The sequence below is a fragment of the Oryx dammah genome, unplaced genomic scaffold (genome assembly GCF_014754425.2).
Source record: "Oryx dammah isolate SB20612 unplaced genomic scaffold, SCBI_Odam_1.1 HiC_scaffold_14, whole genome shotgun sequence".
Classification (NCBI taxonomy): domain Eukaryota; kingdom Metazoa; phylum Chordata; class Mammalia; order Artiodactyla; family Bovidae; genus Oryx; species Oryx dammah.
The window spans coordinates 14,392,292-14,407,983 of NW_024070198.1; the positions used below are offsets into that span (position 1 = coordinate 14,392,292).

A 15,692-nucleotide genomic window follows, 5' to 3' on the forward strand; every position below is an offset into this window, starting at 1 on the left:
ATCACAAGGAGTTACAGGCCAGTTTGAAAGCTCTGCTAAACAGCCCTTCTCCTCGGCCTCTGGAGGGGGTGGTTCTGCGAGGTGCCCCTTAGGGCTTTCCTGGTATCTTTGGCCAGGATGTAGCTCCTTCTTGGCACTCTGCCTCTGGTGGTGTTCTGAGGGTCTCTTCCTTTCTAGACCAGAGCAGCACAGCACGCCACACCATGGGTGAGATCAGCCAAGAGACGGTGGAGAAATACCTGGAGGACAACCCTCAGTTCGCCAAGGACTATTTCAACAGGAAGCTGCAGGTGGAGGCGCCGAGCGACGGGGCACAGGCACCGGCCAGCGCCTCCTTCCCCGGCCGGACGCTGGCGGAGGAGGCGGCCCTGTACCTGGAGCTACTGGAGGTCTTGCTGGAGGAGGCGGGCAGCGTGGAGCTGGCGGTGCATAGGGCCCTGCGGAGGCTGGCACAGCTGCTGCAGGCCGACCGCTGCAGCATGTTCTTGTGTCGGGCCCGCAACGGCACGCCGGAGGTGGCCTCCAAGCTGCTCGACGTCACCCCCACCTCCAAGTTTGAGGACAACCTGGTGGTCCCCGACAGAGAAGCTGTGTTTCCATTGGATGTCGGGATAGTGGGGTGGGTTGCTCACACGAAGAAAACCTTTAATGTGCCAGATGTGAAAAAGGTGAGTGGTCTGATGGTGACAGTGGGGTGGAGAGGAGGTCTTGGTGGCCTCAGGGAGGAACATGGGAAAGAGAGGGGTGAAGGAATGCGGGTGGCTCCAGGGGCCATCTTTGTGGCTGTGGTTTGGCTGTAACCTGGGGAGTGGGTGGTGGAGAAGAGGAACCCCCAGGCCAAGAGTGGCTAGATTTAGCAAATAAAATGACTAGATGCCCAGATCAATCTGAATTTCAAATAAACAGTGGATAACGTTTTAGCGGTATGTCCCCTGTAATGTGGGGCAGACTTTTATCTGGGTGTGGGGCAGTCCACACCTGCTCCCGCACACCTCTTCTGTCCTCTGGACACTGTCCTGACCAACAGGGTAAAGCAGGCCACTTACTGGGGAGATCAGCCACCAGGCCGGATGCCAAGGCCCCTGAACTGCTCCCCACGCCTCTCACTCACAGTCCTTTGAAGACTCTCAGCTCTTTGGGGTAAACTGGCTCAGGAATGATTCTCTCACCTATAGATCAAATGTGAAAAAAAAAAAGACACGAAATTTCAAATGTTTCCATCTGGATCGTAAAAAATACATGAATTTAGGTGATGATTAAGTGCAGTTGGCCATCTCAACCCCTCCTAATTCAGATCTACCAAGAATTTCCAATCCTGTAAATGGGACATTGGAACCCTCCCGAAGACCAGTTGAACACTACATAAATTATTGTGTTTTAAAAAGAACATTCTCCTTCCAACTAAAATGCTTGTTCATCTAAGAAAAATTAGAAAATACAAATGAAGAGGGAGGAAATGAGAACCACCTAGAATCTCTGCACTCAGTAGTACCAAGGGTCCCAGCCTGGAGTTTCTCCTGCCAGCCCTTTTCCTACACATGCGTCCTGCCATTTTTGCTTTGCTGTCAACAAAGGGGAGAGCTAGCAGATGACGGAACAGAACTGACTGGGAGCAGCCCCTGAAACGCTTACTGTGTAGAGGTTTACTTACGGAGAGGGCAGCTGGAGGCTGGAGGATAATCCCCCTACATGCCTCCTGAAGCTGATTACAGGAGGGGGGCTGTGCGGGTCCACAGTAGGTGCAGAGGTTGTCAAACATTAGCAACACTCAGCAAACAGCCCCAGGGGCAAGGGTTGCTTTTAGGCACCCGAGGGTCCTCGGTCTTTACCACCCCGCCCTGCAGTGCATTTCATCTGGTTTCGGTAGGATTCTGGGTCTGCTGCAGCTGCTTCTAGTGTATAAAGGGCCTTAAGGCAAAGTTCTTGGACCCCAGGGAGGAGGCTCTGCCTGTACGTCCTGAAGTTTTCTCATGGGAATATGCTTCTTGCAAGTCTCTGACTGAGGCCGTCTCCAAAATGACGAGGACAGCAAACTTGAGAAAGTGACATGCAAGACTTTTTTTCAGAAAAAAAGTTTGTTTTTTTTTTTTTTTTTAAAGGAGAGATGGATAAAATGACTTCTGGTGTGTGTGTTTGTGTGTGTGTATGTGTGTGTGTGTGTGTGTGTGCTCAGTCTTGTCCAACTCTTTGCGACCCCCTGGACTGTAGCTTGCCAGGCTCCTCTGTCCATGGAATTTTCCAGGCAAGAATCCTGGAGGGGGTTGCCATGTCCTCCTCCAGGGGCTGTACTGGCAGGCAGATTTGTTACCACTGCTCCACCTGGCAAGCCCGAACTTCTGCTATGCTCTTTTATTAACGAGGCCAGGCCTGTTGAGGACAGAATGATTGAAAGGAGCTGCTTAAGAGATCAGGTGGCCTGGGCCTGCTGCCGTCCACGGTGGACACCCCATAGGCACAGCGGTGGTAAAGCGGGGGCACGGTCGCTCGGCTCTCCCTTTTACTGAGTATGTGTGAAGACAGCTGCCCTCCCGCCCTCCTGAGCTCCCTTCTGAAAAGGGACAAAGACCTCATTTGCCCTTCATTTCTACTGCTTCTAAGCATTTTTTTTCCCCTCCGAGAATGGTGCTTTTCAACTCTGGAAGCACATTAAAATCAAACTGGGAGCTCTTTTAAAAATACAGATGTGTGAGACTCTCACTAGACCAATTACATCAGGCTCTCAGAGACTGGGATGCAGCCAGGAGTATGGTTTAAAAGCTACCCGGTGATTCTAATAGGCACCCAATGTTGAGAACCACTGGTCTTTTGGGCGAAGAGATGCAAGAGGAGGAACTGAATTTCAAATCGACTGTAAACGATTAGATGGAAGGGCTCCTGGACTTGTTAGTTTAAGTCTTCCCTTGGGCAGACAGGAAGTTGAGTCATGGGGGCCGCGTCTCTCCCAGGGTCCAGGGTCTGATGGGTGATGAGAGGGACTGGGGAAGATGCAGCCTCCAGGCTGTGTTCACGCCCTCACCCCACCCTGCAGCCCTGCAGGCTCACCACACTTAAGTTGCTGTGGTAAAATCTGCAGAGAAAGGAGTTAGAAACCACTGTTGAAGTGACATTTCTACCAGCTCTTCACCTTTTCATTGCACTTGATGCTTGATGAAAATTCCTCTCGTTCTTGATTTCAGTTGATTCTGGCAAAGACCTTGTGCAGAAGGCCAAGATTGTATTTTTATTTCCATCCCGTGTATGTGAGAATCTCCTCCAGGTCAGTTAGGCACAATGTGGCGGATCTAGGCTCATAATCCAGCTCTTGCAAGGCTGCCCTTTTTCTTTGCCACAGCCCTGACCACACACAACTCCTGCCTGGTGGGCAGTGTGGGCACAGGGAGGGAAGGACTACCTGCACACAAACGGAGAGGCAGAACTGGATACTCCCAGCCTTGGCAGCAGAGAAGCCACATGGTGTCGGGTGAGAGCTTTGGCATCAGTTGACCTGGGTACAGATCCAGGCCTGAGGCTGGATGAGGGACTGTGTTTCTCCACAAGAGAAACAGAGGGAACTGAATCATAAAGTGCCTGACTCCCAGGAGGTGCTCAGTAAATGACAGCTATGATCATATCATATTAATGTCCAGAGAGTTTGGGGGCTGGGTGTAGGTGGCCAAAACCGGGTCAGTGATCACCGCTTGTTTTTAAAACAGGTTAAAGGCAGGGAAAGTTAATAACAGGAAACTGTGCCATATCCTCATCAAGTTAATCATTTCCTATTCTATTGGGAAAGCTGGTGATTAACTCTATGGGTGGTTCTCCTGGCCGTGGTTTAAAATAAAGCCATGTGAGAATCCTAAGTTTTCAATAATTAACAGGGTGCTTATAGCTTGCACTTATAGCTTTCCATCCTTGTCTCCTTCTGGCTCTGGATCTCCAGATGTTTGATCAGAATTTAACAGTAATAAGATTGGATGAGGATCCAGGCAGCCCTCTGCTCTAAACGTTCTGCTCTAACGTATCCCAAAAGATACAGAATTTACTCACAGAAACTTTACCAAGGATTGTTTGAACCAATGAAAACCCCAAACCAGAAAACGTCACCTCACCTGCCCTGAAATTTGATGGATGGTTTTATCCAAGATTTTCAGATATGATGATAAGCAAGTATTAAGTTTTAAAACTTGTAAGTCATTTTCTCAAAACATTCAGATGAATGTAAGAACATCTTCTTGTGTTTAGAATCTAAAATAAAATAGCATCAAGTTTTGAGGCTATAGAGTAAAATGTGTGAGCCAAGAAATGCGGCCCAACTCCATCCCATGCTGCATATTTTGGGCATTTTGGTTATTCCTTCAATGCCCAGCCTCACTGTGTAAATGAAAGTGATTACCTTCTATAATGGATAATAGGTTAGGAGGAAAATGGACAGCGAGTCAGCCTGGGCTATAGCAGTGGATTAAGAGAAAGAATCTTTCAAAGTCTGGAGGTGTTCTGGACTGAGTGAAGATGATGCAAGAGGCAGAGAAAGTCACAGATACAGCAGTTAGGGAAAAAAACATGGCTCTTGTTGGCACAGGGCAGAGAGCTATCCCTCAGGAGCAAGCATGCTTCTAGGCATAGGAGGCCTGCATCAGCTAAGAGCATCTCATTTTTTCAGTGATTGGAATTGGTTAGAAAAGGTAGAAATAGAAGCCAAATGATGGGGCTTCCCTGGTAGCTCAGACGGTAAAGAATCTGCCTACAACACAGAAGACCTGAGTTTGATCCCAGAGTCGTGAAGAACCCCTGAAGAAGGGAATGGCAACCCATTCTAGTATTCTTGCCTGGAGAATTCCATGGACAGAGGAACCTGGCGGGCTGCTAGTCTGTGGAGTCACAAAAAGTCAGACACAACTGAGCAACTAACACATCACATCATCATTGGAAGCCAAATGGTAATGCAAAACCTGAAAGACTTCTTGTCCAGTGAAAGTAAAAGAAATGAAAGTGAAAGTCACTTAGTCATGTCTGACTCTTTGTGACCTCATGGACTATACAGTCCACGGAATTCTCTAGGCCAGAAGACTGGAGCCTTTCCCTTCTCCAGGGGATCTTCCCAACCCAGGGATTAAACCCAGATCTCCTGCATTGCAGGCAGATTCTTTACCAGCTGAGCCACAAGGGAAGCCCTGTTATCCAGAGAGGCCCCCAAAGTCCCAGGTTTGGCTTCCTAGTATTTATTGAGCACCTACTATGTGTCAGACTCTTTTCTAAGTGCTCTGCCTACACTATATTATTCTCTTTTTACATCAGGTACAATAGACAGTAGATATTATCCAGTGTTCCCATTTTCAGGTTAGAAAATGAGGATGCAGAGGGTAAGTAGCATGCCTGGGGCTTACAGCTAGTGAGTGAATCAGGAGCTGGTTTCAGCCAAGGACATCTGACTCGGGAACCTTCTTCACCATTATGCGATGCTGCCTCCTAAATAATTAGCTGGTTTCTGGGGTTCCATTTTGGGAGGGTATAGAAGAAGTCTGGGGTCAAGGGCTGCATCTGACTTCCTTAGCATCTGACATTTCTAAGGATCGTCTACAGAATCAATTCATCCACTAAAAGTATAGATTCCTGGGGAAGCCAGTTTCCACTTAAGGAGATTAGAATTCAGTAGGTCTGCCATGAGGTCTGCAAATCTGCACCAGTCTGCAGGTCTTTCGGAGCTTCAGTCCAGCCCTCCTGCTCTGAGCTGGGCTGTGATTCTGTTGCCCAAGCAGTCACTCTGCCCTGATGGCGATTCTGGCCCCAAAGTCACACACCAGTGAACTTTTCCGTTTTTACTTTGGGAAACTGAACAGAGTCCAGCTACTTATAGAAGTCCAGCTACTTGGAGAAGGCAGTGGCACCCCACTCCAGTACTCTTGCCTGGAGAATCCATGGACGGAGGAGCCTGGTGGGCTGCAGTCCATGGGGTCGCTAAGAGTCGGACACGACTGAGTGACTTCACTTTCACTTTTTACTTTTATGCATTGGAGAAGGAAATGGCAACCCACTCCAGTGTTCTTGCCTGGAGAATCTCAGGGACTGGGGAGCCTGGTGGGTTACTGTCTATGGGGTCGCACAGAGTTGGACACGACTGAAGCGACTTAGCAGCAGCAGCAGCAGCAGCTGCTTATAGAAGCAACATGCACATGGGGAAATGAGCATAATACAACCTGTGAAAGGAAGACCACATTGATTTTTGGCCATTGGACAAAGCATTTTCTGACTATGCTTGGACAAAGCATTTCTTTTTCTTTAATAAAATTTTCTCTCCTAATTTTATGCAATTCATCACTTAACACTATCTTATGGACTTCCCTCCAGACTGGTGCATATGGACCTGAACTAGTTTTCCAGATTCTTGCATGATATTCCACAGTTTGGGGGCTCCAGTTCTGCTCAACCAATATCTACTGATTTAGTCTGTTTAGAGTTTTCCTCATTGCAAACAATACTGCACTAATCACCCTTGCTTTTATTTTTATTGATGGAGTCCCCAAATGGAAATGACTTTTGCAGTATCAACAGGTACATGAAGTTTTCATTTACATCAGTTACTTTTACAAAATATTGAAATTCTTACCACCATCTTGACAGCACCAGATATTTAACAGTTTTTCAAAGTCATTTTCTTTTTTAAAAAAAGTATCTTTATTTTATTTATTTAGGTTGCACTGCACGTCATGTGGATGGATCTTAGTTCCCAGACCAGGGATCAAACTTGTGTCCCCTGCAGTGGAAGCACAGAGTCTTAACCACTGAACCACTAGGGAAGTCATTTTCTATCAAGTCAATATCTCTCATTTGTATTTTCTATTTCTTTCCTAGGGGAAAATGAAATGGATCATCCTAGATACAAGCTTCAAGTAGAAGATGCGAGGGACGACTCTAATTCACTAATCATGTAGAGGGCAGAGTGATGAGTTTGGAGAGGCACACAAATGGAAGGGCTTGGGAAGAAGGTCAAGGATAGCAGTTATCTTATTAGCTGTAAGTGAGAGTAACTGTGGTCGGGTATAGACTCTCCTTGTTCTGAGTCATGACTAACTCTTCTTTGAGTCTTCATCATTTGAAACTTCAACTGAAATTTCCATCTGGTGCTGTCAAGAGGGTGGTAAAAATTTCAATATTTTGTAAAAGTAACTGATGTAAATGAAAACTTCATGTACCTGTTGATACTGCAAAAGTCATTTCCATTTGGGGACTCCATCAATAAAAATAAAAGCAAGGGTGATTAGTGCAGTATTGTTTGCAATGAGGAAAACTCTAAACAGACTAAATCAGTAGATATTGGTTGAGCAGAACTGGAGCCCCCAAACTGTGGAATATCATGCAAGAATCTGGAAAACTAGTTCAGGTCCATATGCACCAGTCTGGAGGGAAGTCCATAAGATAGTGTTAAGTGATGAATTGCATAAAATTAGGAGAGAAAATTTTATTAAAGAAAAAGAAAATGCTTTGTCCAAGCATAGAGAAAGGCATAGAAGGAGACACACTAAGCACAGTAATATAGATTTCTTCAAGTAGGTGAGATTAGGAGGGGTTTGGGGGCAGTTAATAACTTTTCCCTTATGTTATGATGGTTGGGAGGTTTCAAGGGCAGATTTTACTTTTGCGATTAATAAGAAGAGCCCTATGGAATCCCAGCTGTGCTCTCCTTCAAACACGCACTTCCTCCCTGTTATAATCCTTCATCCTTCCCTCCCTTCCCCTTTAGTTCAGTTGCTCAGTTGTGTCTGACTCTTTGTGACCCCATAAATCACAGCACGCCAGGCCTCCCTGTCCATCACCAACTCCTGGAGTTCACTCAGACTCACGTTCATCGAGTCCGTGATGCCATCCAGCCATCTCATCCTCTGTCGTCCCCTTCTCCTCCTGCCCCAATCCCTCCCAGCATCAGAGTCTTTCCAATGAGTCAACTCTTCGCATGGGGTGGCCAAAGTACTGGAGTTTCAGCTTTAGCATCATTCCCTCCAAAGAACACCCAGGGCTGATCTCCTTCAGAATGGACTGGTTGGATCTCCTTGCAGTCCAAGGGACTCTCAAGAGTCTTCTCCAACACCACAGTTCAAAAGCATCAATTCTTCAGCGCTCAGCTTTCTTCACAGTCCAACTCTCACATCCATACATGACTACTGGAAAAACCATAGCCTTGACTAGACAGACCTTAATCAGCAAAGTAATGTCTCTGCTTTTCAATATGCTATCTGGGTTGCTTATAACTTTTCTTCTAAGGAGTAAGCGTCTTTTAATTTCATGGCTGCAATCACCATCTGCAGTGATTTTGGAGCCCCCCAAAATAAAGTCTGACACTGTTTCTACTGTTTCCCCATCTATTTCCCATGAAGTGATGGGACCAGATGCCATGATCTTCGTTTTCTGAATGTTGAGCTTTAAGCCAACTTTTTCACTCTCCTCTTTCACTTTCATCAAGAGGCTTTTTAGTTCCTCTTCACTTTCTGCCATAAGGGTAGTGTCATCTGCATATCTGAGGTTATTGACATTTCTCCCGGCAATCTTGATTCCAGCTTGTGTTTCTTCCAGTCCAGCGTTTCTCATGATGTATTCTGCATAGAAGTTAAATAAGCAGGGTGACAATATACAGCCTTGATGTACGCCTTTTCTTATTTGAAACCAGTCTGTTGTTCCATGTCCAGTTCTAACTGTTGCTTCCTGACCTGCATACAGGTTTCTCAAGAGGCAGGTCAGGTGGTCTGGTATTCCCATCTCTCTCAGAATTTTCCATAGTTTATTGTGATCCACACAGTCAAAGGCTTTGGCATAGTCAATAAAGCAGAAATAGATGTTTTTCTGAATTCCACTTGGTCACATCTCTTCTTTCCTCCTGGCCCTACCCTAGCCTAAACTGGATAGGCCACAGCTCAGGTGGGAACGCTTATTTGGAAATGGGCCATTTCATTCTATGCTTTATTCATTCCGTCTGCTTGTGGATGGTGGGGTGGGTGGGGATGTTGGCTTGGGATCACTGTCCTGCGACCTAGAGAGGATGGTCTGTTGCCCTTCCTAGATCTACACTTCATGGTTTTGTGCTGCTTTGTCAAATGTCAAATGTATGAATGTATTTTTCAGAACAGCCATTTTTCCGACTTCATGGACAAACAAACTGGGTATGTCACTAGGAACCTGCTGGCAACCCCCATCGTGATGGGCAAGGAGGTTCTTGCTGTGTTTATGGCACTTAACAAAGTAGATGCTCCTGAATTTTCCAAACAGGATGAAGAGGTAATGCTGACCCTGGGCATCCCTTCAGACGCTCAGGAAATTTATTTATTGTGTAACTGGAAGAAAGATGTCACACCTAATTTGTTTTTCTCCGCCATCTGTAGGTCTTTTCCAAATACCTCAGCTTTGTTTCTATCATCCTAAAGCTTCATCATACCAACTACCTGTATAATATTGAATCCCGAAGAAGTCAGGTAAAGAGAAGGTGACAGTGACTACTTCATGCTGACCTGTTTGACAAAGAAACCCCCCGAGAGGCAACAAGCGCAAATCCTTCCTAACCACGCCCCGTGGATCGGACCCCAAAACTTCCATTCCCAGTGTCCTCTGGCGGTCCCCTTCCCCGTCACCTTCCTGCCCCTCTATCTGTAGGTCCAACTGGCTTGCTTGCTTCAGGCTATGTCCTGGGCAGCTGTGGTTTCTTCCTCTTTGAGGTGGCAATGATAATTGCAGTACTTACCCCACATGGTTGCTATGACTATTAAATGGTCATTAGATGAATTAGTTCACATAAAGCTCTTTGCAGAGCTGTGTATTCCTGGTACATAGTAAAGGTGCTACGTTGAGGAGCAAATCGCTCCTCTGTTGCTTCCTTGAGCCAGAGGGATAAAGAACAACATTGGTAGCCAGGATACCTGAGTTGAACTACTGTGAGGACCTCGGTTTCTTCATCAGTACAATGGTGGGAGGGTGGTTGGGATAGAGGACTTCCAAGGCCCTGTCCCATGCTAACTGTCCAGGGCAGGTAACCTTTGACTAGCTCAGGACACATGGAAGGAGGCAGGTGGCTTTCTTCCCACAAGGGCCAGCAGTAGCCAGTGGGCCCCAAATACTGGACCCTCTGCCCAGGAACTGTCTCTGCATTTGTGTTAGATTACTTGCCCTTTGGAGCCAAAACATTTTGGACATGGAGATAAGTCATGGCTTTCATAAATGCACGGCTTTGCAAAACGTCTCCTCATCATCCCACCCTGAGACTCTCAGTAGTTTGTTGGACAAGTTCATGTGCAAAAATGGAATTGCATTGTTTGCTGACGTGTGTTCTTTTTATTTGATGCATCTCCTGTTTTCTTCTAATGCTCCTCTTCATACTGTATTTTGTTCTGATTGTTTTCTTTGTAATACCTACTTTCAGATTCTTATGTGGTCAGCCAACAAAGTATTTGAAGAGCTCACAGATGTTGAGCGACAGTTTCACAAAGCGCTCTACACTGTTAGAACATACCTGAACTGCGAACGCTACTCCATTGGGCTGCTGGACATGACCAAGGAGAAGGTCACTGTTCCATTCATTTTATCTCCCCTACCACCAGCTATAAAATGCATAGCACATGAAATGCAATCCATTAAAAAACGGATATACTCTGTGAACTACTGGTCATGATAGATCTTAAGAATCAGTCCCAAGAAAGTATGGTACTTTCATCTTTTATATAAAGTCAACTTAAAAATCATCAATTACATTTTACATGGAAAAGAAGAAGGGAAAATGTACTTTCTGGAGTAAAAAAGTATCTAGACTTGGCTTTTCCACTTCCTAGCTATATGTGTCTTCAACAAGTCTTTTTTTCTTTTTAAAAAATTAATTAGTAGATCATATTCTTTTAGAGTATTTTTAGGTTTACAGAAAAAAAATGAGCAGGAAGTTCAGAGAGTTTCCATACATGTTCTTTTCCTTCCTCTTGCCCTCCCTCCTTCTAACTATGTGTCAGGGTAGGTGCTCTGTATTATTCATTTAATCCGCATAATGACTCTAATATGCATTTTGTTATTGTCTCCGTTTTACAGATTTAAAAGATTGACTTGTTTACAGTCACAAGTTCATAAACAGCATTACTGAAAAAGAGCTTTAAAATTCCAGAATTATAAATTAACATAAAATGTGCAAACCAATGGCACTCAGATATGGGAGGTAACAGGACAGTTTGCTTAATAGTGTTTAAATATATTTGCCTCCAGGAATTCTATGATGAGTGGCCAGTCAAGCTTGGAGAAGTCGAGCCTTACAAAGGTCCAAAGACCCCAGATGGCAGAGTGAGTGCGGACATCTTTGTTGATGATATCTGTGCCTGGTTTTAGCGGCTGTGTGTAAAGGAAAGAGCGCTGGCCCAAGAAGGACTGGGCTCTAGTCCTGGGACTTCCTGGAGCACCTTGGAGAAGCAGAAAGCACTGGACAAGGAGTTTGAGGTTCAAGTTTCAGCTCCGCCCCAGGCAGCTGGGTTGCCCTTGCCTTCACTCTAACTTCTTTTCTGTGAAGCTGGGGTTTGGTGGATCAGTGCTTCTCCACAAGGAGGGAGCTTTAGAGCCTTCTGCATAGTTTTTAAAACACACTGGGCCCAGGCTCTTCTTCTGACATGCTGGACTGGGATCTACAGGCAAAGGCTGGCTTAGCTTTACTTTCCCCCTTGATTGCAAGTTTCATAGGAAGCTTGTTCCACCACTGTATCCAGAGCATACAGGAAAGGGAAGGAGGGGATGGAATCTGTAGGTTCTTCATCTGCCCAAAGAAGCAGAGAGACTAGTTCTCAAGTCCCTTCCAGCTTTGACAACGTATTCACCGAATCCTGCTTCTTAGGCACCCATTCAGGGTGCTGGAAGGGGTAAGTGCACTGTACAGCTGGGAAGGGAAAACGTTGAGTGAGGCTGAGAAACTCCATGATTTGTTCTATGGAAGTATTAGTCAGATATGTCTGGACAATAGAAATTAACAGAAAACCGAAGATTCTCCTAGAAGTTGTCAGGGTGTATTCAACTTTCTAAAATTAGTTCAGCAGTTTTGTTCATATGATAAGTGGCCAGTGATATTTCTAGTTTTATCATAAGCTTGTAATTAGGACATGGGTAGTTTGGTAATTTGTTATGTGAAGAAATGTGGTTGGGAAATAAAATATTTAAATTTTAAAATAAAAGTTCATTAAGGAAAAATGTTTTCTCTGGGAGGTAAGATTTTTCTCATATTCTCTCTTTCCTCTTAGGAAGTCATCTTTTATAAAATCATTGATTACATTTTACATGGAAAAGAAGAGATCAAAGTCATTCCGTGAGTATTGCCGTGAAGCAGCTGCAGGAGTTGCCCTTTTATGTTTGTATTCAGAGCATTTCTTTGCATAGCGATGATTTTTTTTTCTTCTCATCTTCCTCAAGGACACCTCCCACGGACCACTGGACTCTCGTTAGTGGGTTGCCAACATACGTTGCTGAAAATGGATTTGTAAGTTATTGAACAAATTTGCTGCAGTCCATGGGGTCGCTAAGAGTCGGACACGACTGAGCAACTTCATTTTCACTTTTTACTTTCATGCATTGGAGAAGGAAATGGCAACCCACTCCGGTGTTCTTGCCTGGAGAATCCCAGGGATGGGTGAGCCTGGTGGGCTGCCGTCTATGGGGTCGCACAGAGTCGGACACGACTGAAGTGACTTAGCAGCAGCAGCAGTAGCAACAGAACAAATTTGAATCTTAAATAATGTTGGATGAAACTCTAATTAGCTAAGAGATAGGAACAACTGCAAAGGCAAGAACGCACCAGATAAGGGTAAGATGGCCACTTTGGCACAGGACACAGGAAAGAAGAATCTTGGCAGTCGGAATGAATGTGAACTAGAAACTCCTTGACTCCGCAAGAAAATATTTAGTCAACACAAGAAAGACAGATCCATCTCCCAGCCTCTTATTCTGCAGCCACACAAATTTCAGACATCCTGGTAGTTCATGACTATGATTCATGCTGGGTTTAATTTGACCTTAAATATAGTTCCCCTTGGTCACGACTTTTGAAACTCGGAAAATTACTGACAAAAAGAAAAAATATATAAGGAAAGGACTTTGCCATTGATTGCAATGCAAAATGCATTGAGTTGATAGTGGAGGTGAAGATTTTTGCCCTGGTCTCTCATGTGGGGTGGGGGTGTGGTGGGAGGGAAGAGTAGGCCAGGTCTGGCTGAGAGAGGTCAGGGGTGGGAAGACAACAAAGGGTCCCCTAGACCTCAAGGTCAGAGGACCAGTAGCTTTGCCACTTGGCCTTGACCATACTCTCCTTCCTTTTCATGGCTGACTTCTCTCCCTAGTTGGGCTCCTCCACCATCTGTGTCATTTTTTTGGCATCAAGATACCTCCTTGCAAGAATGTTCCCTGTTTTTTACGTTTCTTTATGTTGGCATCTTTCCTTTCCCCCTTCAAACTCAAGTTTCCAAAAACATATTTTTATAGCATGTATTTGCATAGTTGTTTTTTCTTTAGTGTTGTCATTCTGTTCATGCATCTTCATTATTTAGTAAATGAGCATGTGAATTACAGTGACTCAGGTGTCACAGGGGAAGTGAAACAAAATTTAGGTTGTTTAATGTTTTTTCTTTTACTGTCACAAATTTGCCTCTGCTTAATGTGAATATTTCTGGATTCAGAATGGTGACAGAGTTAGGAAAATTCTGTTATGACTGCAAGGTAATCTTTTTACGTAGTGATGCTTTACCCTAGGGTTTCAGGGAGGATGCCTAACTCTGGGCTTAGTTGGTTACACGACAAAGTGGCCTCACCAAGTAACATGATCTCTTAGTGTAGAGACATGTCAAAGGGGAAGAAAAGAAAAAGGAGAGAGAATCTTATGTCTTTTAAGAGTAAACAGCAATATATACTAACAAATATTATGAAATAATTGAAAAAAAATTTTTTTTTTGGCTGAACCACACAGCTTGCCTAGATCTTAGTTCCTGACCAGAAATTCAACCTGATTCCTGACAGTGAAAGTGTGGAGTCCTAACCACTGGACTGCCAGGGAATTCCCTTTTTTTATATATAACTGAAATATTTTTAAATGTCATTCCTGACCTGGTGGTATTGACCAAAGTATTCCAATTCATTCCTAACTGAATCCACAGATACCACAATTTTTCAGCCTCACTGAAATAGCCAAGTAGCTTGGCCCTTGGCTTCTGTCCTTTGGTTTCCTGGCAGCCCATCTATTAAACTCCATTTGGGGTTTTTATCAAGTTCGATATTCCCAAAGTTGCCACAGGTGGTATAAAGGAATTTATGCACCACTTAAAATTTTTTTTATTGGATTATAGTTGATTTACAATGTATTTGTTAGTCTCTGCCAGACAGCAAAATGAATCCGTTATACTTGTACATACATCCATTCTTTTTTGGATTCTTTTCCCATATAGGTCATTACAGAGTATTTGAGTAGAGTTCCCTGTGCTGTACAGAGGGTCCCTGTTACCTATTTGATAGATGTGTGCTCAGTTGCTCTGCCATGTCTGACTCTTTGCCATCCCATAGACTGTAGCCTGCCAGGCTCCTCTGTCCATGGGATTTTCCAGGCAAGAATACTAGGGTGGGTTGCCATCCCTCCTTCAGGGGATCTTCCCAACCCAGGGATGGAACCCCCATCTCTTGCAAACCCTGCATTAGCAGGCAGATTCTTTACCTCAGTGCCACCTGGGAAGCCCTATTTTATACATCGTAGAGTGGAGAAGGCAATGGCACCCCACTCCAGTGCTCTTGCCTGGAAAATCCCATGGACGGAGGAACCTGGTGGGCTGCAGTCCATGGGGTCACTAAGAGTTGGACACGACTGAGCGACTTCACTTTCTTTTCACTTTCATGCTTGGAGAAGGAAATGGCAACCCACTCCAGAGTTCTTGCCTGGAGAATCCCAGGGACGGGGGAGCCTGACGGGTTGCTGTCTACGGGGTCGCATAGAATCAGACACAACTGAAGTGACTTAGCAGCAGCAGCAGAGTGTATATGTTAATCCCAACCTCCCAATTTATCTCCACCTCGTAACCATAAATTTGTTTTCTATATCTGTGACTCTATTTCTGTTTTGTAAATAAGTTCATTTGTACCATTTAGATTCCACATATCAGCAGTATCATATGATACTTGTCTTTTTCTGTCTTATTTCACTTAGTATTATAATTTTCTGGTCCATCCGTGTTGCTGCAAATGGCATTTTTATTTTGCCCCACTTTTTAAGCACTTCTTCTCTCCTAGATGTTTCCCAGGTAAAGATTTTATTGTCCAAAAATCAATTTGGAGAAAACTAACGCACCAAAAGTCAGCTCATTTTGAATGGTTTGTAAGGCTTGGAGAACCGCACTCTGAAAAGGATGCTCAGGGACAGCCTCTAGTGGACTGACAAAGTTTATTATCCAGTTGTGTAGTTGTATAATTTTCAGGGAATAGAGCATAAGACAGGCTTGCATGTAACGTTTCAGATAAACATCAAAGCATTTAAGCATAAAACACAGTTCCCAGCACCGAAGCCATAACATAGCTTTGGCGAAACTCTAAAGGGAGTCTTATCACGAAACAGCAGTCCTTGCTCTCAGAAACAGGTGGTCAGAAGGAAGCCTTCGAACGCCTCAAGGCCGGGCGTATAACCCCTTCGTTATCCGTTCCCAGCCTCAGGCACTCGGTGAACTCTCATAACCCTTTGTTATGCT

General features: G+C 44.7%; 1 protein-coding gene across 1 annotated transcript in view; it reads left to right on the plus strand.

Annotated features, from left to right (window-relative positions):
* Positions 1-203: 203 nt before the first annotated feature.
* Positions 204-15,692, plus strand: part of PDE6C (phosphodiesterase 6C) — a 54,966-nt gene continuing 39,477 nt past the window's right edge. The window contains exons 1-7 of the mRNA XM_040254543.1: positions 204-668; positions 9,091-9,243; positions 9,348-9,437; positions 10,379-10,519; positions 11,203-11,277; positions 12,219-12,283; positions 12,388-12,454. Coding sequence (XP_040110477.1) covers positions 204-668; positions 9,091-9,243; positions 9,348-9,437; positions 10,379-10,519; positions 11,203-11,277; positions 12,219-12,283; positions 12,388-12,454 — 1,056 coding nt within the window. The remainder of the gene's footprint in view (positions 669-9,090; positions 9,244-9,347; positions 9,438-10,378; positions 10,520-11,202; positions 11,278-12,218; positions 12,284-12,387; positions 12,455-15,692) is intronic.